The sequence below is a fragment of the Melospiza georgiana genome, chromosome 33 (assembly GCF_028018845.1).
Source record: "Melospiza georgiana isolate bMelGeo1 chromosome 33, bMelGeo1.pri, whole genome shotgun sequence".
Classification (NCBI taxonomy): Eukaryota; Metazoa; Chordata; class Aves; order Passeriformes; family Passerellidae; genus Melospiza; species Melospiza georgiana.
In genome coordinates, this window is record NC_080462.1 from 1,088,348 (window position 1) to 1,107,876 (window position 19,529).

A 19,529-nucleotide genomic window follows, 5' to 3' on the forward strand; every position below is an offset into this window, starting at 1 on the left:
CCACAAGGAGCCCCTGATGGTCCTGAGTAGTGTGTCAGTAGCCCCTGATGGCTGTAAGTAGCTCCAGGATGGCCACAAAGAGCCCAAGGATGACCACAAGGAGCTCCTGGCTGGCTGTCAGTAGGCCCTGATGGCCATGTGTAGCCCCAGGATGGGCACAAGGAGCCCCAGAATGGCTGTCAGTAACCCCTGATGGCTGTAAGTAGCCCTGGATGGCCACAAGGAGCCCCAGGATGGCCACAAGGAGCCCCTGGCTGGCTGTGAGTGGCCCCTGATGGCCATGTGTAGCCCCAGGATGGCTGTCAGTAGCCCCTGATGCCTGTAAGCAGCCCTTGGATGGCCACAAGGATCCTCCTGCTTGGCTGTCAGTAGCCCCTGATGACCACAAGTAGCCCCAGCATGGAGCTGGATTGCCACGAGCAGCCTGCACAGAGTCACAAGTAGCCCCTGTGTGACCACAAGTAGCCACTGGACAGATGCAGCCCCTTTGAACGATCATGAGGGGCCCTTGGCTGGCTGTGAGCAGCCCCTGGTGACCCTGAGTAGCCCACACAAGGCTGTCAGTAGCCCCCCCAGAGCACTGCTGTGGTCCTGACCCCAGCAAGGCTCCACGTGGCCAAATCCAGGGCAATGCCACCCCTCCAACCAAACCAGCCGTGTGCCAGCCAGGGCTCAGAGCTCCCCACTCTGCTCCCACCAGCCTCTGCTGCTCAGGAAACGGCTAATTAGCTGCTCCTGCTAATTAACCCAGGTCCTCCCAACTGCTCCTTTCTGGCAGAGCATTCACAGCTGCTAATTAAAATCCCAGAGTCCTTGGGCTGGAGGAGGTGGTGGCTGCCAGGGCAGCAGGTTCGTGCACACGGGGTCAGAGAGCAGCAATGGGGGTCCCCAGACAGAGCCCCCCACCCTCCCTCTCCCCAGTGATGCTCAGTGTGGGGCTGTGGATGGGCAGGGGAGTTAGGGGAGCTCTTGGGGGACAATTTAAAGGCTCACCCCACCATACCAGTCCCTCTCCTCCTTGCTGGGAACTCAGCCAGGGGACAGCACGAGGCTCCTCCAGCTCCCACCTGCAGGGGTGAAGCACATCTGAGCCAGGGATGTGTCTGGATCCCACTTCAGAGCCAAAATCCAGAGAGCTCAGCGAGGGACAGTGGGGACGTGCATGGAGACCGTGCCCTTCACAGAACCCCCAAACCCTCCCTGCACACCTCGAGATTTGAGTGATTCCCCTGGGAGAGCCGAGTGACTCCTCTGGGTGGCTTCCAGAAGCACCCAAGGCTCTCAGTGGACTCTCATGGAGACCCCTTCCCTTCACAGAACCCCCAAACCCCCACTGGTGAGAGCTGAGTGATTCCCCCTGGAGAACCAAGTGACTCCTCCAGGTGTCTTCCAGCAGCCCCCTAGGCTTTCAGTGGACCCCCATGGAGACCCTGCCCCTTCACAGAACCCCCAATCCCTCCCTGCACACCCCAAGAGCCGAGCAATCCCCGCAAGAGAACCCAGTGACTCCTCTGGGTGGCTTCCAGGAGCACCCAAAGCTCTCAGTGGACCCACATGGAGACCACGCCCTTCACAGAAGCTCCAAACCCTCCCTGCACACGCCGAGAGCTGAGTGATTCGCTGGGAGAACCCAAATCATCCCTCTGGGTGCCTTCCAGCAGCCTCCAAGGCTCTCAGTGCCATGTTCCCAGGTCACACCCAGCATGACCAGCACTGTCCTGGTGTCACACACAACACCGTCCCAGTGTCACACACAACACTGTCCCAGCGTCACACACAGCACCATCCCAGTGTCACACACAGCACCATCCCAGTGTCACACACAGCACCACCCCAGTGTCACACAGAGCACGGCCAGCACTGTCCCGGTGTCACACACAGCACTGTCCTGGTGTCACACACAGCACTGTCCTGGTGTCACACAGAGCACGGCCAGCACCGTCCCGGGTCACACAGCACAGCCAGCACCGTCCCGGTGTTACACACAGCACTGTCCCGGTGTCACACAGCACAGCCAGCACTGTCCTGGTGTCACACACAGCACTGTCCCGGGTCACACAGCACAGCCAGCACCGTCCCGGGTCACACACAGCACTATCCCGGTGTCACACACAGCACGGCCAGCACTGTCCCAGGTCACACACAGCACTGTCCCCGGTCACACACAGCACTGTCCCCGGTCACACAGCACAGCCAGCACTGTCCCGGTGTCACACACAGCACAGCCAGCACCGTCCCGGTGTTACACACAGCACTGTCCCGGTGTCACACAGCACAGCCAGCACTGTCCCGGTGTCACACACAGCACCGTCGCCGGTCACACAGCACAGCCAGCACCGTCCCGGGTCACACACAGCACTGTCCCGGTGTCACACAGCACAGCCAGCACTGTCCCGGTGTCACACACAGCACTGTCCCGGTGTCACACAGCACAGCCAGCACCGTCCCGGTGTTACACACAGCACCGTCGCCGGTCACACAGCACAGCCAGCACTGTCCCGGTGTCACACACAGCACAGCCAGCACCGTCCGGTGTCACACACAGCACTGTCCCGGTGTCACACAGCACAGCCAGCACCGTCCGGTGTCACACACAGCACTGTCCCGGGTCACACAGCACAGCCAGCACCGTCCCGGTGTTACACACAGCACCGTCGCCGGTCACACAGCACAGCCAGCACCGTCCCGGGCCTTTATTCGGCTCCCAGGCGCAGCCCCCGCCGCCGCAGGTCCGCCCTGGCCGCCCTGATGTGCTCCTGCAGCTCGGCCGCCGCCTCCTCGCAGTCATTGAAGGTGGCCAGGCGGTAGCCCACGGTGGCCAGCGAGTAGCAGCCGAAGGCCACGAGCAGGTAGACGGGCAGCGGCAGCAGCGCCTGGCGGAGCGGGCCCGGCGGCTGCAGCCCCGGCGGGGCCAGAGCCAGCGCGGCCCAGGCCGAGCCCAGCAGGGCCAGTCCGCAGAGCCACTGCGCCAGCTTGGTCATGGCGGCCTGAGGGGAGAGGAGAGTGGGAGAGGCGTGAGAGGAACAGGGGACAAAACGGGAGAGCGGCAGAGAAGAAGAACCGGGAGAGACGGAGCGCCCCGCACCGGGCCCAGTCTCACCCGGGGCCTCCTGACCGGAGCGCGGCCCCAATTCCCCTTGGGCCTCCACGCGCCGGACCGAGCCCTCCCCAAAGAACCAGACCCAGAACCAGACCCAGAACCCGAACCGGGACCCGGGGCCTCCCCCACCCCCACCTGGCTCGGTCCCGCTCCCGGTGCTGGTGCCGCTCCCCGCCCGGCGCAGCGATGACGTCACGGCAGCGCCGCGCACGCGAAGGCTGCCGGGAGTTGTAGTTCGGCGGTGCGGCTCCAGAGCGCGCCCCCTGCTGGCGGGGCGAGGCAGCACCGGGAGCCCTCCGGGAACCCTCCGGGAGCCCCGGTCCGGCCCCGCTCCCGGTGCCGCAGGAAGCGCCGGGCTTTGTGGGCCGCCGCCGCGGCCGCAGGAAGCATCTGGTTTCCTGCACGTCCGGCCGGAGGGGTGCCAGGGAGCCGGCGTGGGAGCGAGTCCCGCCCGCCCTCCCACGGCTGCGGGAACCGCGCCGTTCCCACCCCCCTCCCTCCCCAGCCCCGGTGCCCCCCCCGGGGTCGTGCGGAGGGCACAGACGGGTCTGTGATGCCCTGCCAAGGGCAGCAGCCGGTGCCAGCACAGCTGGGGCTGGACCCCCGCAGCCCCCTGCCCACTCCAGTCTGCTCCAATCCTGGCTCCACTCCTTGCAGGTATGGGCACACAAGGTGCCAGCAGCAAATCTCCCACCCTTGGCCACCCCTGGGCACCCCAGAACCTACGCCAGGCTCCAGGGCCACTTCCAGCCACGCTGGCACACAGCAGGGCTGGCAGCTGGCACAGGGGACAAGCAGCTACAAAGAAATGGCTTTATTGGGCAGGGAGAGGTCCTGGATCGCCACAGGGAAGGGGCTGCCCCAGGAAGGGGCAGCAGGACATCAATTTCTCTTCCTGCCCTTGCCAACAGCCTTGGCAGGAGGAGCGACGGGCGCTGTGGACTGGTAGAGAGTGGAGGAGATCTTGTTGATGTAGTAGAGACCCACCATGGAGAAGATGAGGCTGCAGGGGCACAAGGGAAGAGGCTGCTCAGCTGCTGGGGGCAGCAACGTGCCAACACCTTTCTCCTGGGTCCCATCCCCCTGCCCTTCCTAAACAATTTCCCCCTGGATCCCACTCTTCTGCCTTCCCCAAACACTTTCCCCTCGGATCCCATTCTCCTGCCCTTTCTAAACCAACATTTTCCCTTTGGATCCCACTCTCCTGCCCTTCCTGAACCAATTTCTCCTTGGTTCCCATTCTCCTGCCCTTCCTAAACCAACAATTTCTGTTGGATCCCACTCTCCTGTCCTTCCCAAACACCCTCCCTCAAATCCCATTCTCCTGCCCTTCCTAAACCAACACTTTCCTCTTTGATCCCACTCTCCTGCCCTTCCCAAACACCTTCTCTTGGATCCCACTCTGCTGCCCTTCCTAAAACAGCAATTTCCCCCCCGGATCCCATTCTCCTGCCTTTCCTAAACCAACACTTTCCTCTTGGATCCCACTCCCGCCCCTCCTAAACCAACAAATTCCACTGGATCCCACTCCCCTGCCTTTCTTAAACCAACAAATTCCATCGGATCCCACTCCCCTGCCTTTCTTAAACCAACAAATTCCATTGGATCCCACTCTCCTGCCTTTCTTAAACCAACAAATTCCATCGGATCCCACTCCCTCGCCCTTCCTAAAACAACAATTTCCCCTTGCATCCCACTCTCCTGCCCTCCCCACCAGCTCTCTGATGCTCCCTGCCCATCCTCCTGCCCCCCTCCCAGTGCCCCCTGTGTCCCCTCAGTGTCCCCTCGGTCCCTCCCACCCCCCCGAGGACACCTCAGGACGTACCAGGTGGTCACACAGACCCTGTGGATGAGGCCAGAGGCGAACAGGGCCAGCAGGAGGCAGGTGAGGACTGTGGAGAAGCAGGAGACCCACGGTTGCTGCAGGGCTGCCCACAGCGATGGGGGAGCAGCAGAATTTCCCCCAGACCCAGGAGAAGCTCCAGGGCAGGGCTGGGACCGTCCAGTGCCACTGCTGGAGCACCCCCAGCCCTTTGGTCACCCCCATGGGCTCCCCCAAAACTCACTCTCAGGGAATATCTTGGCCTGGAAGCCCTTCCCGAAGATGAGGTTCTCCAGGTTGTTGAAGGCCTGGGTGTGGAGTTAAGGCAAACAACGGGATCCTGCTGCTGCCCCCCATTTCCCATCCTGCCGGGCCTCTGCGGGGAAGGGAGCTCTGGAGGGTGTCAGGGACAGTTTGGGGGTGCCATGGGGTGGTGTAATGGGGCACCAGGGACAGTTTGGGGGTGCTATGGGGGCCACAAAGGGTGTAATGGGACACCAGGGACAGTTTGGGGGTGCAGTGGGGGCCATAGGGGTGAAATGGGGAGGACAACAGGCCCAGTTTGGGGCTGCAATGGGGAGAGCATCAAGGCCAGTTTGGGGGTGCAGTGAGGGCCATAAAGGATGTAATGGGGGGAGGGCATCAGGCTCAGTTTGGGGGTGCAGTGGGGGCCATAAAAGGTGTAATGGGGGGAGGGCATCAGGCCCAGTTTGGGAGTGCAATGGGGAGAGCATCAAGGCCAGTTTGGGGGTGCAGTGGGGGCCATAGGGGGTGTAATGGGGAGGGCATCAGGCCCAGTTTGGGGGTGCAGTGAGAGCCATAGGGGGTGTAATGGGGAGAGCATCAAGGCCAGTTTGGGGGTGCAATGGGGAGGTGCAATAGGGAGGGCACCAGGGCCAGTTTGGGGGTGCAATGGGTGCCAAAGGGGGTGCAATGGGGGGAGGGCATCAAGGCCCGTTTGGGGGTGCAGTGAGGGCCAAAGGGGTGAAACGGGGAGGGGGCCAAGGCCAGTTTGGGGGTGCAGTGGGGAGGGTACCAATACCAGTTTGGGGGTGCAGTGAGGGCCATAGGGGTGCAGTGGGGAGGGCATCAAGGCCACTTTGGGGGTGCAGTAGGAGGGGGACCAAGACCAGTTGGGGGGTGCAATGGGGAGATAACACCAAGGCCAGTGTGGGGGTGTAGTGAGGCCTAAAGGGGGTGCAATGGGGAGGACACAGGCACCAGTTTGGGGGTGCAACCAGGCCCAGTTTGGGGGTGTAACGGGGAGGGCACCAGGCCCAGTTTGGGGGTGCAATGAGGAGGGCACTGGGCCCAGTTTGGGGGCGCAGTGAGGGCCAGTTTGGGGGTGTAATGGGGAGGGCACCAGTGCCAGTTATGGGGTGCAATGGGGGGCCAAAGAGGTGCAACGAGGGGAGAGTATCAGGCCCAGTTTGGGGGTGCAGAGAGGGCCATGGGGTGCAATGGGGAGGGCACCAGGTGCAGTTTGGGGGTGCAATGGGTGGATGGGATGGGGTGCAATGGGGAGGGCACCAGGTGCAGTTTGTGGGTGCAATGGGTGGATGGGATGGGGTGCAATGGGGAGGGCACCAGGTGCAGTTTGGGGGTGCAATGGGGAGGGCAGTAGGGGGGTGCTATGGGGGCTGCCTCCCACCACCCCTGTGCTCCCGTTGCCAGCCCCCCGCCCCCTGCAGCCCCTCCGGTGTCCCCGGGATGCCGTGAGGGAGCAGACGAAGAGCGCCGAGCCCAGCAGCCCGCCCTGGATGGTGAGCCACTCGGTGGAGGCCAGCTGCCGGCTGTACATCTGCATCCCTGCGAACAGCAGCAGCGACAGCAGCGACGACAGCGCCAGCGACGTACCCGTGCCTACGGCTGCGCCCCGGGGCCGCCTCAGCACCGGCACCGGCACCGGGGCCCCCCTTCCCTCAGCGCAGCTGCCCCACAGATCCCGTTAACCCCGTTATCCCTGTGCCCCCAATACCCTCCTGCGCCATCACATCTCCGTTCCCTGTCCCCAGTACCCCCCGTTCCCGTTAACCCCATTATACCCGTGCCCCCCACACCCTCCTGACCCACCACACCTCCATTCCCTCTCCCCACTGCCCCCTGCCCCATTAACCCCATTATACCCGTGCCCCCAATATCCCCCTGCCCTGCCACACCTCCATCTCCCGTCCCCATTACCCCCCCACCCCGTTACCCCCGTGTCATCACACCTCCATCCCCCTCTCCCCGTTTCCCCCTGCCCCGGTACCCCCCGTTCCCGTTAACCCCGTTATCCCTGTGCCCCCAATACCCTCCTGACCCACCACATCTCCATTCCCTCTCCCCATTGCCCCCTGCCCCCGTTAACCCCATTATCCCCATGCCCCCAACATCCTATTATGCCATCACACCTCCGTTCCCTGTCCCCGGTACCCCCCGCTCCCGTTAACCCCATTATACCCGTGCCCCCAACACCCTCCTGCCCTGCCACACCTCCATTCCCTGTCCCCATTTCCCCTTGCCTCGTTACCCCCGTTATCCCCGTGCCCCCAGCATTCCCATCACCCCCCCAGTCTCCGTGCCCCCCCCGTTACCCCCCGTGCCCCCCCCCCCCGTTACCCATGGTGCCCCCAGCCCGTCCCGGTGCCGCTCCCGGTACCGCCGTTCTGCGCACGCGCACTCCGCCCGCGCGCAGCGGGGACACGGCAGCACAGCCGGGCCGCGCCACTGCGCATGCGCGGGAGGCCCCGCCCGTCCTAGTGCGCCCCCTCACGGCCGGGAGTGGCACTGCAAGTCCGCGCCGTCCCGGAGCGCCCTCTGGCGGAGGGGACGGGAACAGCGCGGGGACGGGACCCCCGCACCGAGCACCGGCCCCGGTACCGGCACCGGGGGCACCCCCGGGAACACCCCCTGGAGCACCGCCGGTACCGGTGCCATGCTCATCCTGCCCGTAGCCCGTCCCCTGCGCCGCTTCCCGAGTGTCGCTCCTCGAGGGACGCCCGGGGGTGCGGCGAGAGCATCCCCGCGCCGCTCCCCCCCGCCCCACACCGGTGCCGCCCCTCCGGTGTCTCCACCGCCCTCCGGTGCCGGCGGGGCGGGCGCCGCCGAGCATGCGCGCCGCCGCCCCCCGCGCTCCCCCCGGCTCCGCCGCTCCCTGCAACACACCGGGGCGATCGCGGCCGCCGCTGCTGCCGCCGCCGCCGCAGGCACGGGCGCGGGTAGCGGAGCCATGGCCGAGGGCGAGGACCTGCAGACCTTCACCTCCATCATGGACGCGCTCGTCCGCATCAGCGTGAGCGGCCGCGGTGGCGGCGGGGGGGCGGACAGGGGTCCTCCGGGACCGGGTCGCCGTGGCAACGCGGCGGGGACCGGGGGGGGGGCAGGGCGATGCCCTTGAGGGGTGGGCGGGCAGCGGACCCGCACCCCGACTCACCGCAGCGACCCCCGGGTATCCCCCGGCATCGGGACCCCCCCACACCGAGCCGCGGTCGAGCCGGTGGCACCGGGTGCCCAGAGGGCGGCCCCGATCTTGGTGCCCAGCCCGGTCCTGGCGCTGGTCCCAGGGCTCTGCTGTGGGTCCAGCTCCAGTCCCCATCCCAGCCCCCATCGCCATCCTGGCCCTCATCTCCCTCTCCATCCCAGTTCCAATCCCACACCCATCCCAGCCCCGGGCCCATCCTGGTGCTGATCCCAGTGCTGGTCCTCATCCCCATCCCAGTCCCCATCCCCATCCCAGCCCCGGGCCCATCCTGGTGCTGATCCCAGTGCTGGTCCTCATCCCCATCCCAGTCCCCATCCCCATTCCAGCCCCGGGCCCATCCTGGTGCTGATCCCAGTGCTGGTCCTCATCCCCATCCCAGCCATCATCCCCATCCCAGCCCCGGGCCCATCCTGGTGCTGATCCCAGTGCTGGTCCTCATCCCCATCCCAGTCCCCATCCCCATTCCAGCCCCGGGCCCATCCTGGTGCTGATCCCAGTGCTGGTCCTCATCCCCATCCCAGTCCCCATCCCCATTCCAGCCCCGGGCCCATCCTGGTGCTGATCCCAGTGCTGGTCCTCATCTCCATCCCAGCCCCGGGCCCATCCTGGTGCTGATCACAGTGGTGGCCCCCCTCCCCATTGCAATGCCAGTCCTGATTCTGCTCTGATCCTGGGCCCAGTCCCATCCTCACACCAGGCCTGGGCCCCATCCAGGCTCTGATCCCAGTGCTGATCCTGGTTCTGCCCATGCTGCTGCTTCCAGGCCTGATCCTGACCCTGCTGTGATCCAGCCTCAGCCCCCAGACCCATCCCAGTGCTGATTGTGGTTCTGCCCATGCTGCTGCCCCCAGGCCTGATCCTGACCCTGCTGTGATCCAGCCTCAGCCCTCAGACCCATCCCAGTGCTGATCGTGGTTCTGCCCATGCTGCTGCCCCCAGGCCTGATCCTGGCCATGATGCTGCTCCTGGTGGCAGTGCTGGCCCCAGTCCTGGTCCTGCTGTGGCCCCAGTTCCCATCCCCAGTGCAGCCCTGGGCTTCATCCTGCTGCTGGCCCTGACTTCCAGGCCTGATCCTGGCCATGATGCTGGTCCCAGCCTTTGCCCCTATCCCAGTGCTGCTCCTGGCTGTGGTTCCAGTGCTGGCCCTGATCTTGGCCCTGATGCTGATCCCAGCTCCATTCCTCATCTCAGTGGCAGCCCTGATCCTCATCCTGCTGCTGCTCCTGGTGTTTGTCCTCATCCCGTCCCTGGTGCTGGTCCCAGGCCCCATCATTGGCCTGATGGTGGTCCCTGTCCTTGTCTCCATCCCATCCTGGGTCCCAGTACTGCTCCTGATCCTGCTCCTGATGCTGATCCTGCTCCTGATGCTGATCCTGGCCCAGGTGCTGGTCCCAGGCCCTGATTCTGATATCAGCCCTGATGTCCTGATGGCCTTGATGTCCCTGTGGTCCTGACCCTGATCCTGGCCCTCGTGCTGATCTCAGCCCTGATATTGATCCTGGCCCAGGTGCTGGTCCCAGGCCCTGATCCCAGCCCTAGTGATGGTCCTAGCCCTGATTCTGATCTTATCTCTGGTGCTGGTCCTGTCCCTGATCCTGGCCCTGGTTCTGGTCCTGGCCCTAGAGCTGTTCCCAGGTCCTGATCCCAGTCGTGGTGCTAATCTCAGTTCTGGTGCTGATCCTGGTCCTGGTGCTGGTCCTGGCCCTAGAGCTGATCCCAGTCATGATGCTAATCTCAGTTCTGGTGCTGATCCTGGTCCTGATGCTGATCCCGGTCCTGGTGCTGGTCTCACGCCTGCTGCTCATCCTGGTCTTGGTCCTGGCTCTGATCCTGGCCCTGATGCTGATCTCAGCCCTGATTCTGGTCCTGATTCTGGCCTTGATGCTGGCCCTGCTCCTGGCCCTGGTGCTGGTCTCAGCCCTGGCCCAGATCCTGGCCCTGGTGCTGGTCCTGGCCCTAGAGCTGTTCCCAGGTCCTGATCCCAGTCATGGTGCTAATCTCAGTTCTGGTGCTGATCCTGGTCCTGGCCTTGGTGCTGGTCCTGGCCCTGATCCTGGTCCTGGCCCTGATCCTAGCCCTGGTCCTAGTCCTGGCCCTGGTACTGATCTCAGCCCTGATTCTGGTCCTGGTTCTGGTCCTGGCCCAGATCCTGACCCTGGTGCTGATCTCAGCCCTGACGCTGGCCCTGCTCCTGGCCCTGGTGCTGGTCCTGGCCCATATCCTGGCCCTGGTGCTGGTCCTGGCCCTGGTCCTGGCCCTGGTGCTGGTCCTGGCCCTGCTCCTGGCCCTGGTGCTGGTCCTGGCCCAGATCCTGGCCCTGGTGCCGGTCCCATCTGGTCCAGCCCCGCCGTGTCCCCAGCGGGTGACGCTCCCGCTCTCTCCGCAGACCAGCATGAAGAACATGGAGCGGGAGCTGGTGTGCCCGGTGTGCAAGGAGATGTACAAGCAGCCGCTGGCCCTGCCCTGTGCCCACAACGTGTGCCACGTGTGTGCCAGCGAGGTGCTGCTGCAGCACGGGCACCTGTACTGCGACCCCACGTCCGAGCCCACCTCGCCCGCCGCCACCCCCTCCACCCGCAGCCCCCGCCTGGGCCGCAGGGCCGTCCCCAAACCCGACCGGCTGGACCGCCTGCTCAAGTCAGGTGGGGCTGGAGGGGACAACGAGGGGACAGGGATGGCTGGAGACAGCAAGGGTGGCTGAGGGGATGGGGACAGGGAGGGGTTTGGGACAGCCTGAGGGGGATGGGGGCAGCTGGAGGGGACAGGGGTGGCTGGAGAGAACGGGGGTGGCTGGAGAGGATGGGGACAGCCAGAGGGGATGGGGACAGGGATGGCTGGAGAGGATAGGGACAGGATGGAGAGGATGGGGACAAGATGGGGACAGGCTGGAGAGGATGGGGACAGGCTGGAGAGGATGGGAACAGGGATGGCTGGAGGGATTTGGGACAGCTGGAGGGGATGGGGACAGCTGGAGGGGACAGGGATGGCTAGAGAGGTTTGGGACAGGATGGAGAGGATGGGGACAGGCTGGAGAGGATGGGAACAGAGATGTCTGGAGAGGACAGGGATGGCTGGAGAGGATGAGGACAGGGATGGCTGGAGGGATTTGGGACGGCCAGAGGGGTCAGGACAGGGGTGGCTGGAGAGGATAGGGACAGGATGGAGAGGATGGGGACAGCTGGAGGGGACAGAGATGGCTGGAGGCGAGGGGGATGGCTGGAGGGGACAGGGATGGCTATAGACGGTGGGGGTGGCTGAGGGGATGGGGACAGGGATGTCTGGAGAGGTTTGGGACAGCTAGAGGGGATGGGGACAGGGATGGCTGGAGAGGTTTGGGATAGCCAGAGGGGATGGGGACAGGGATGGCTGGAGAGGATAGGGACAGGATGGAGAGGATGGGGACAGGATGGGGACAGGCTGGAGAGGATGGGAACAGGGATGGCTGGAGGGGTTTGGGACAGCTGGAGGGGATGGGGACAGCTGGAGGGGACAGAGATGGCTGGAGAGGACAGGGGTGGCTGGAGAGGTTGAGGACAGGGATGGCAGGAGGGATTTGGGACGGCCAGAGGGGTCAGGACAGGGATGGCTGGAGGAGAGGGGGATGGCTGGAGGGGACAGGGATGGCTGGAGAGGATAGGGATAGGGACAGGGATGGCTGGAGGGGTTTGGGATAGCCAGAGGTGATGGGGACATCTGGAGGGGACAGGGATGGATGGTTGGAGGAGATGGGGACATCAGAGGAGACAGGAATGGCTGGAGAGGACAGGGATGGTTGAGGGGATGGGGACGGGGATGGCTGGAGGGGTTTGGGACAGCTGGAGGAGAGGGGGATGGCTGGAGGAGAAGGGGATGGCTGGAGGGAACAGGGATGACCGGAGAGGATGAGGGCAGGGATGGCTGGAGAGACAGGGATGGCTGGAGGGAACAGGGATGGATGGAGCGGAAGGGAATGGCTGGAGGGGATGGCAGAAGGAACAGGAACAGCAGAGGGGGTGAGCATGGCTGGAAAGGACGGGGACAGGGATGGCTGGAGGGGTTGGGAGCAGGGACAGCAGGAAGGGACAGAGGTGAGGCTGGGTCTCTCTGCCCTGCTGACCCCATCCCCGCCTCCCTCCCACAGGCTTTGGCACCTACCCGGGGCGCAAGCGGGGCGCCGTGCACCCGCAGACCGTCAGCTTCCCGTGCCCCGCCTGCCAGCGGGACGTGGACCTGGGCGAGCGGGGCCTGGGCAGCCTCTTCCGCAACCTGACCCTGGAGCGCGTGGTGGAGCGCTACCGGCAGACCATCAACATCAGCGCCGCCATCATGTGCCAGTTCTGCAAGCCCCCGCAGCTGGAGGCCACCAAGGGCTGCACGGAGTGCAAGTCCAGCTTCTGCAATGAGTGCTTCAAGCTCTACCACCCCTGGGGCACGCAGAAAGCCCAGCACGAGCCCACGCCCCCCACGCTCACCTTCCGCCCCAAGGTGGGTCGTCCTGCCCGCCTTAATCCTCCTGGTTGAGGCTGAGAGGGTTGGGATTGTTCCGCCTGGAGAGGAGAAGGTTTGGGGTTACCAAATGGTGGCCTTCTGGGTGTTTGAAGGGAGCTTTTGAAAGGATTTACAGGTTTACAAAAGCCTGGAGTGACAGGATAAAGAGCAATGGGTTCAGATTGAAAGGGAGTAAGTTTAGGTTAGAAATTAGGAAAAAATTCTTGTAGTGAGTGTGGTGTGGTTCTGGGGCACGGCGCCCTGGAAGTGTTCAAGGCCAAGGTGGGGCTCTGAGCAATGGGGTCTGGTTGAGGATGTCCCTGCTCATGTCAGGCAGGTTAGAACAAGATGATCTCCCAGGTGCCCTTCCAACCCCAACCATTCTGTGATGCTGAGATCTGGGGGTGCAGGGGTGGCACTCCTGGGGGTGGAGGGAGGTGCAGAGCCCCGCTGAGCCCTGCTGTGCTCGTGCAGGGGCTGATGTGCCCGGAGCACAAGGAGGAGGTGACTCACTACTGCAAGACCTGCCAGCGGCTGGTGTGCCAGCTCTGCCGCGTGCGCCGCACCCACACCAGCCACAAGATCACCCCGGTGCTCAGCGCCTACCAGGCCCTCAGGGTAAGGGCTCCTGGGGCCAGGCTGGGGCTCTGTGGGGAATTGGGGGCACCACAGAGCCCCAGTGCAGACGGGGGGGGTGTGGGGCGGGGGCTGCTGGCACCACATCTCATCACCTTCCTGCAGGAGAAGCTGACAAAGAGCCTCGCCTACATCCTGAGCAGCCAGGACACAGTGCAGACCCAGATTGCTGAGCTGGAGGAGACAGTGAAGCACACAGAGGTAAGGGCAGAGGGTGCCCATATGTCCCTGAGTTGTCCCTAGGCAGGGGTGGCACAGCCAGCCCGGTCCCCTCTGCTCCCAGGAGGTGCCACACGCTGACCCTGCCATGCCTGTGCCCGGCAGGTGAACGGCTCACAGGCCAAGGAAGAGGTGTCCCAGCTGATCCAGGGGCTCTGTGCCATGCTGGAGGAGAAGCGGGCCACGCTGCTGCAGGCCATCGAGGAGTGCCAGCAGGAGCGGCTGGCCAGCCTGCACGGCCAGATCCGGGAGCACCAGGCCATGCTGGAGAACTCGGGCATGGTGGGCTATGCCCAGGAGGTGCTGAAGGAGACTGACCACCCTTGTTTTGTCCAGGCTGCCAAGCAGCTGCACAACAGGTACTGGGCTGTGGGCGTGGAGCTGCCAGGGAGCATTGGGACTCTCTGGTGCCCGCGGTGCCACCCTGACATGGCCACTCTCCTGCGCTGCAGGATCCTCAGGGCCACCGATTCGCTGCAGAGCTTCCGTCCTGCAGCCAACGCCTCCTTCAGCCACTTCCAGCTGGATGTCAGCAGGGAGCTGAAGCTGCTCACTGACCTGGCCTTCATCCGAGGTAAAGGCACCGGGACCCGGGCACCGGCTGTGCCCCGTGCCCAGGCACAGCCCCTGCGGGCAGAGCGGGTCCCTGCCCGCCTCGGAGCTGCAGCTCAGCCACGGCTGCTCGCGGATCTGCCGGTGCCCCCTCCCCGTCAGGGACAGCCCCCGCCCCAGCAGCCCCCAGAGATACCCCTGCCCTGCCCTGTGCCAGGGCGCCGGGGCCAGGGGCAGGCAGGCAGGGCCGTGGTGCCAGGTGAGGGCAGCAGCAGTGCCGCGGGGTGAGTACGGAGCTGCCCCCGCTGCCGGGCAGGCGCTTCCCGCAGGGCAGGAGCCGCGTGGCCCTGCCAGACCCGCTGGCGACACGTTTCAGACCTGCTTCTACCTCTCTTTGTTTATAGGCTGCGGCCGCTGCCGAGGCGTCACCGAAGTAACTGAGGCAAGTCACACCCCTGCCCCAGAGCCGCCCCGCTCTCTCTTCCCATCCCTCCATCCCTCCATCCTGCTCCCGTCCCTGGCCCCGCTCCGCCGCCATCCTCCATCCCCTCCATCCCCGTCCTGCCCGCCGGCGCTGGCAGCCGGTGGCTCTGCCTCCTCCATCTGCCGCCCTCCTCCTGCCCTCCCGCCCCCTCTCGCCACATTTCCATCCCCATCCTCACCCCATTTCCATCCCCCTCGTGCCCCATTTCTGTCCCGCTTCTTGCTCCATTTCCATCCCCTTCCTTGCCCCATTTCTGCCCTCTCTCACCCCATTTCCATCCCTTTCTCACCCCGTTTCTGTCCCCAATCCTTGCTCCATTTCCATCCCCATCCTGACTCCATTTCCATCCCACTCACGCCCCATTTCTGTCCCACTCCTTGCTCCTTTTCCATTCCATTCCTTGCCCCATTTCTGCCGTCTCTCACCCCATTTCCATCCCTTTCTCACCCCATTTCTGTCCCACTCCTTGCTCCATTTCCATTCCATTCCTCGCCCCATTTCTGCACTCTCCCCATTTCCATCCCCTTTTGTCCTGTTTCCATTTTCTTCATTGCCCCATTTCTGTCTCCTCTCGCCCTGTTTCCATCCCCTTCCTCGCTGCATTTCTGTTCAACTGTCACCCCACTTCTGTCCACATGCTCACCTCACTTCTGTCCCATTCATCATCCAATTTTCTGCTCCCTCCTCATCCCATTTCCACTCTCCCTTGCCCCATTTCAACCCCATCCTTGCCGTTTCCACTTTCTTCCCATCCTGTTTCCATTCCCCCACTCTCCATTTCCATCCCAGTCTCACCCCATTTCCATCCCAGTCTCACCCAATTTCCATCCTTTTCCACGCTCCATTTTCATCCTCTCCTTGCCCCATTTCCACCCCTCTCCTTCTTCAATTTTCTTCCCCTTCTTGTCCCATTTCCATTCCCTTTCTTGCCTCATATTTGTCTCCTCTTCACCCCATTTATGTCCAGATTCCTCTACCATTTATTTTCCCATCTGCCCCCTATTTCTCTCCCACTTTCACCCCATTTCCCTTCTCTTCCTCGTTCTATTTCCACCCCTCTCCTTATCCCATTTCTTTCCCCCCTCGCCCCATTCCCATCTGCCTCTTCACCCCAATTCCATCCTGCTCACCCCATTTCTTTCCCTTTCTGCATCCCATTCCCACCTTGTCCTTGCCCCATTGTTACCCCATTTCAATTCTCCTTCTCTCTTTATTTCCATCCTACTCTCACCCCATTTCTGTCCTCTTCCTCTCCCATTTCCATCCCTCTCCTTGCCCCATTTCTACCTCCCTCCTCATCCTGTTTCCTTTCTCTTCCTTGCCCCATTCCCACCCTTTCCTTACCCCTCTCCCACCTGCCACCCTTCATCTCCCCTCCCCTCCCTGCCTCTGTTCCTGCCAGTACCTTCTACCACCCTCCATCCCCATCTCCTCCTCCTCCTCTTCCTCTTCCTCTCCTGCTGCCTCCACTCTCTCTCTTTCTCTCTCTCTCTCTCCTCCCTCCTGACTTGCACTCGGCCTGTCTGGTCCCTGGAGCCCCACAGCAGCAGCTCCTCTGTCTCCCCGACTCTCGCTCTCCTCCGGTGCCGACACACGGTCCTCCGCAGTCAGACCCCTTTAGACTCCGCTGGTTGTGCGTCCGTATCCGTCCGTCCGTCCGGAATCCCGGAATGCCCCCTCCCTGCGTCCGGCCGCCTCCCTGCCCACGGGGTGGGGGATGCTGCCTGACGCCCGCTGCCGCCTCTCCCCGCAGCGCCCGAGGCCCCCGTCATCGACACGCAGCGCACCTACACCTACGACCAGATCTTCCTGTGCTGGCGGCTGCCGCAGCACTCGCCGCCCGCCTGGCACTACACCGTGGAGTTCCGCAAGACCGACGCCAAGGCCAAGGGGCTGAAGCTGTGGCAGCGGCGGGAGGAGGTCAGGGGCACCTGCGCCCTCGTCGAGTACCTGGACACCGACAGCGTCTACGTGCTCCGGGTGAAGGGCTACAACAAGGCGGGTTTTGGGGACTACAGCGAGGACATCTACCTGCACACGCCGCCCGCCCCAGGTGAGAGGGGACGGGATCACGTCGGGGTCACCAAAGGGGTATCGCCTGCCCACCCCAGGAGAGAGAGGACGGGATCACATCGGGGTCACCAAAGGGGTATTGCCTGCCCACCCCAGGTGAGAGAGGACAGGATCACGTCGGGGTCACCAAAGGGGTATCGCCTGCCCACCCCAGGTGAGAGGGGATGGGATCACATCGGGGTCACCAAAGGGGTATCGCCTGCCCACCCCAGGTGACAGGGGATGGGATCACGTCAGGGTCACCAATAGTCACCAAAGGGGTATTGCCTGCCCAGAGGGGAGAGGATCACGTCGGGGTCACCAATTGTCACCGCTCCAGGTGAGAGGGGGTGGGATCACGTCGGGGTCACCTATTGTCACCAAAGGGGTATCGCCCACCCACCCCAGTTGAGAGGGGATGGGATCATGTCAGAGTCACTAATTGTCACCTCAGGGGTATTGCGAGCCCGCCCCAGGTGAGAGGGGATGGGATCACGTTGGGGCCACCAATTGTCACCAAAGGGATATCGCCCGCCCGCCCACCCCAGGTGAGAGGGGATGGGGTCACGTCGGGGTCACCAATTGTCACCAAAGGGGTGTCACCCACCCACCCCAGGTGAGAGGGGATGGGATCACGTCGGGGTCACCAGTTGTCACCAAAGGGTTGTTCACCCACCCACCCCAGGTGAGAGGGGATGGGGTCACGTCGGGGTCACCAATTGTCACCAAAGGGGTGTCACCCACCCACCCCAGGTCAGAGGGGGATGGGATCACGTCGGGGTCACCAGTTGTCACCAAAGGGGTGTTGCCTGCCACCCCCAGGTGAGAGGGGATGGGATCATGTTGGGGGTCACCAATTGTCACCAAAGGGGTGTCACCCACCCACCCCAGGTGAGAGGGGACGGGATCTTGTCAGGGTCACCTTCTCTCGGGGGGGGTCTCGGGGTCAGACAAAGGTGAGACTCCATCATCAGAAGGCATGAAAGGCACTTTATTATTAGAAATCTACAGTTCTTATAGAAACAAAGGTAGACCTAAGACCTGATTGGCCTTTAGGAATCTTCTCTCACCTGTTGGTCAAGAAGGGACAGCCGCTTCTTGTAAACATCTTTGACAAACAGATTGGCTGCTACGTGCAGAGATTGAGATCATAATTGTTTTAATTCTTTCTCTGAGCTTTCTCACAGCTTCCCAGGAAAATCCTGGGAGAACTACGTCTCTCTCTGTTCAGAGGATATGTGATTACCACACATGGGTTCTTGGCTCAACGCGGGGCGCCCCGCTGTGCTGTGCTTGCTCACCTTTTTCCTCTTTGCTCCCCACAGTCCTCAACTTCTTCCTGGACAACCGCTGGGGCTTCAACCGGGACCGGCTGGCCATCAGCAAGGACCAGCGCGCGGTGCGCAGCGTGCCCGGCATCCCCATGCTCTTCGCCGCCGAGCGCCTCATGACCAGCTGCCACCTGTCCATCGACCTGGTCATCGGCGACGTGGCCATCACCCAGGGCAAGAGCTACTGGGCCTGCTGCGTGGACCCCAGCTCCTACCTGGTCAAGGTGGGCGTGGGGCTGGAGAGCAAGCTGCAGGAGTGGTTCCAGGTGCCGCAGGACGTGGTGAGCCCCAGGTGAGATTGGAGGGTGCAGGGTTTGTTCCTACCTCCCCAGCTGGGTGTCAGGGGGCTCCGAGAGGGGACAGCTTTCCACTGGGCTCAGAATAAACACCTTCAGCATTGCTGGGGAGTCCCATGAGTGGCCAGTCCACCCAGGGGGGCTGCCGGGTGCTAAGGCACCTTCTCAGATGGGTATTGGAGTTGGATCCCCCCACCTGGGCACTCTGCATGGCAGGTGGAGAGGCCACAGGCAGGGCAGGGCCCTCCTGGGTGGGTGCCCATCCCTGGAGGTGTGGAGGGATCTCCAGCCTTTCCCGTGGGAGGACTCACCTGTCCCCCCTCCACAGGTATGACCCCGACAGTGGCCACGACAGCGGGGCAGAGGACACAACGGTGGAGGCGCCTCCTCCCTACGCCTTCCTCACCATCGGCATGGGCAAGATCCTGCTGTCCCACGGCTCGGCCCTCACGTCCCGCGACCCCAACGGCTGCACCGTGCCCCTGCCCCCGCGCATTGGCATCTGCCTGGACTACGAGCAGGGCAAGGTGAGCTTCTACGACGCCGTGTCCTTCCGCGAGCTCTGGGAGTGCGGCGTGGACTGCTCGGGGCCCGTCTGCCCCGCCTTCTGCTTCATCGGAGGGGGGGCCCTGCACCTGCAGGAGCTGGTGGCCAACAAGCAGGAGAGGAAAGTGACCATTGGGAACTTTGCCAAGCTGGACTGAGCCACGCCCGCGGTCCCCACACGCCCCGCGGGCACCCTGCGAGCACCAGGGGGACACAAGTGGCCAGGGAGCAGAGCAGAGCAGAGCAGGGGTGGACCCAGCCCTGCCGCCACCGGGGACAGGCCAGGTGTTTGTTTTGTGGGATGGGGGGGACGGGGACAGCTTTGCCGTCCCCTCCTCACCCTGTCTGCCCGGCCCTGGCTCCAGCTCAGCCCCAGGCTGCTCTGGGCTGGGGCTGTGGGCAGGGCTGGCAGAGGGTCAGCCCTAGAGAGGGGTCAGGGAGGGGGACGGGGCTGCGCAGGGAGGGGGGTGGAAGGTGACAGTGGGGTGACAGTGCAGGGGAGAGGCCGGGTGCTGGTTGGGGTGGGGGAGGCAGCTGGGGTAGGGGAGAGGGAGGTGGGGG

The 19,529-nt window shown here is 63.7% G+C and overlaps 3 protein-coding genes across 4 annotated transcripts; 1 reads left to right on the forward strand and 2 right to left on the reverse strand.

Annotated features, from left to right (window-relative positions):
- Positions 1-2,678: 2,678 nt before the first annotated feature.
- On the reverse strand, positions 2,679-3,306 carry DPM3 (dolichyl-phosphate mannosyltransferase subunit 3, regulatory). 2 transcript variants are annotated; one of them, XM_058043029.1, is made up of 2 exons: positions 3,236-3,306; positions 2,679-2,987 (listed from the first exon to the last, which is right to left on the reverse strand). In XM_058043029.1, the coding sequence occupies exon 2, from the start codon at positions 2,979-2,981 to the stop codon at positions 2,694-2,696; it is 288 nt and encodes a 95-aa protein (XP_057899012.1). In that variant the 5' UTR covers positions 2,982-2,987; positions 3,236-3,306; the 3' UTR covers positions 2,679-2,693. The 2 variants fall into 2 exon arrangements, with proteins under 2 accessions (XP_057899012.1, XP_057899013.1); XM_058043030.1 differs by lacking the exon at positions 3,236-3,306 and adding an exon at positions 3,101-3,142.
- Positions 3,307-3,902: 596 nt separating this feature from the next.
- On the reverse strand, positions 3,903-7,609 carry KRTCAP2 (keratinocyte associated protein 2). The gene is made up of 5 exons (XM_058043010.1): positions 7,524-7,609; positions 6,637-6,791; positions 5,167-5,230; positions 4,926-4,992; positions 3,903-4,103 (listed from the first exon to the last, which is right to left on the reverse strand). The coding sequence occupies exons 1-5, from the start codon at positions 7,525-7,527 to the stop codon at positions 3,983-3,985; spliced, it is 411 nt and encodes a 136-aa protein (XP_057898993.1). The 5' UTR covers positions 7,528-7,609; the 3' UTR covers positions 3,903-3,982.
- A 445-nt stretch (positions 7,610-8,054) lies between these two features.
- On the forward strand, positions 8,055-19,422 carry TRIM46 (tripartite motif containing 46). Its single transcript, XM_058043041.1, has 10 exons — positions 8,055-8,196; positions 10,772-11,027; positions 12,506-12,849; positions 13,327-13,470; positions 13,594-13,689; positions 13,813-14,066; positions 14,160-14,281; positions 16,497-16,796; positions 18,121-18,418; positions 18,751-19,422. Exons 1-10 carry the CDS (start codon positions 8,134-8,136, stop codon positions 19,124-19,126), a joined length of 2,253 nt encoding a protein of 750 aa, XP_057899024.1. The 5' UTR covers positions 8,055-8,133; the 3' UTR covers positions 19,127-19,422.
- Positions 19,423-19,529: the final 107 nt, after the last annotated feature.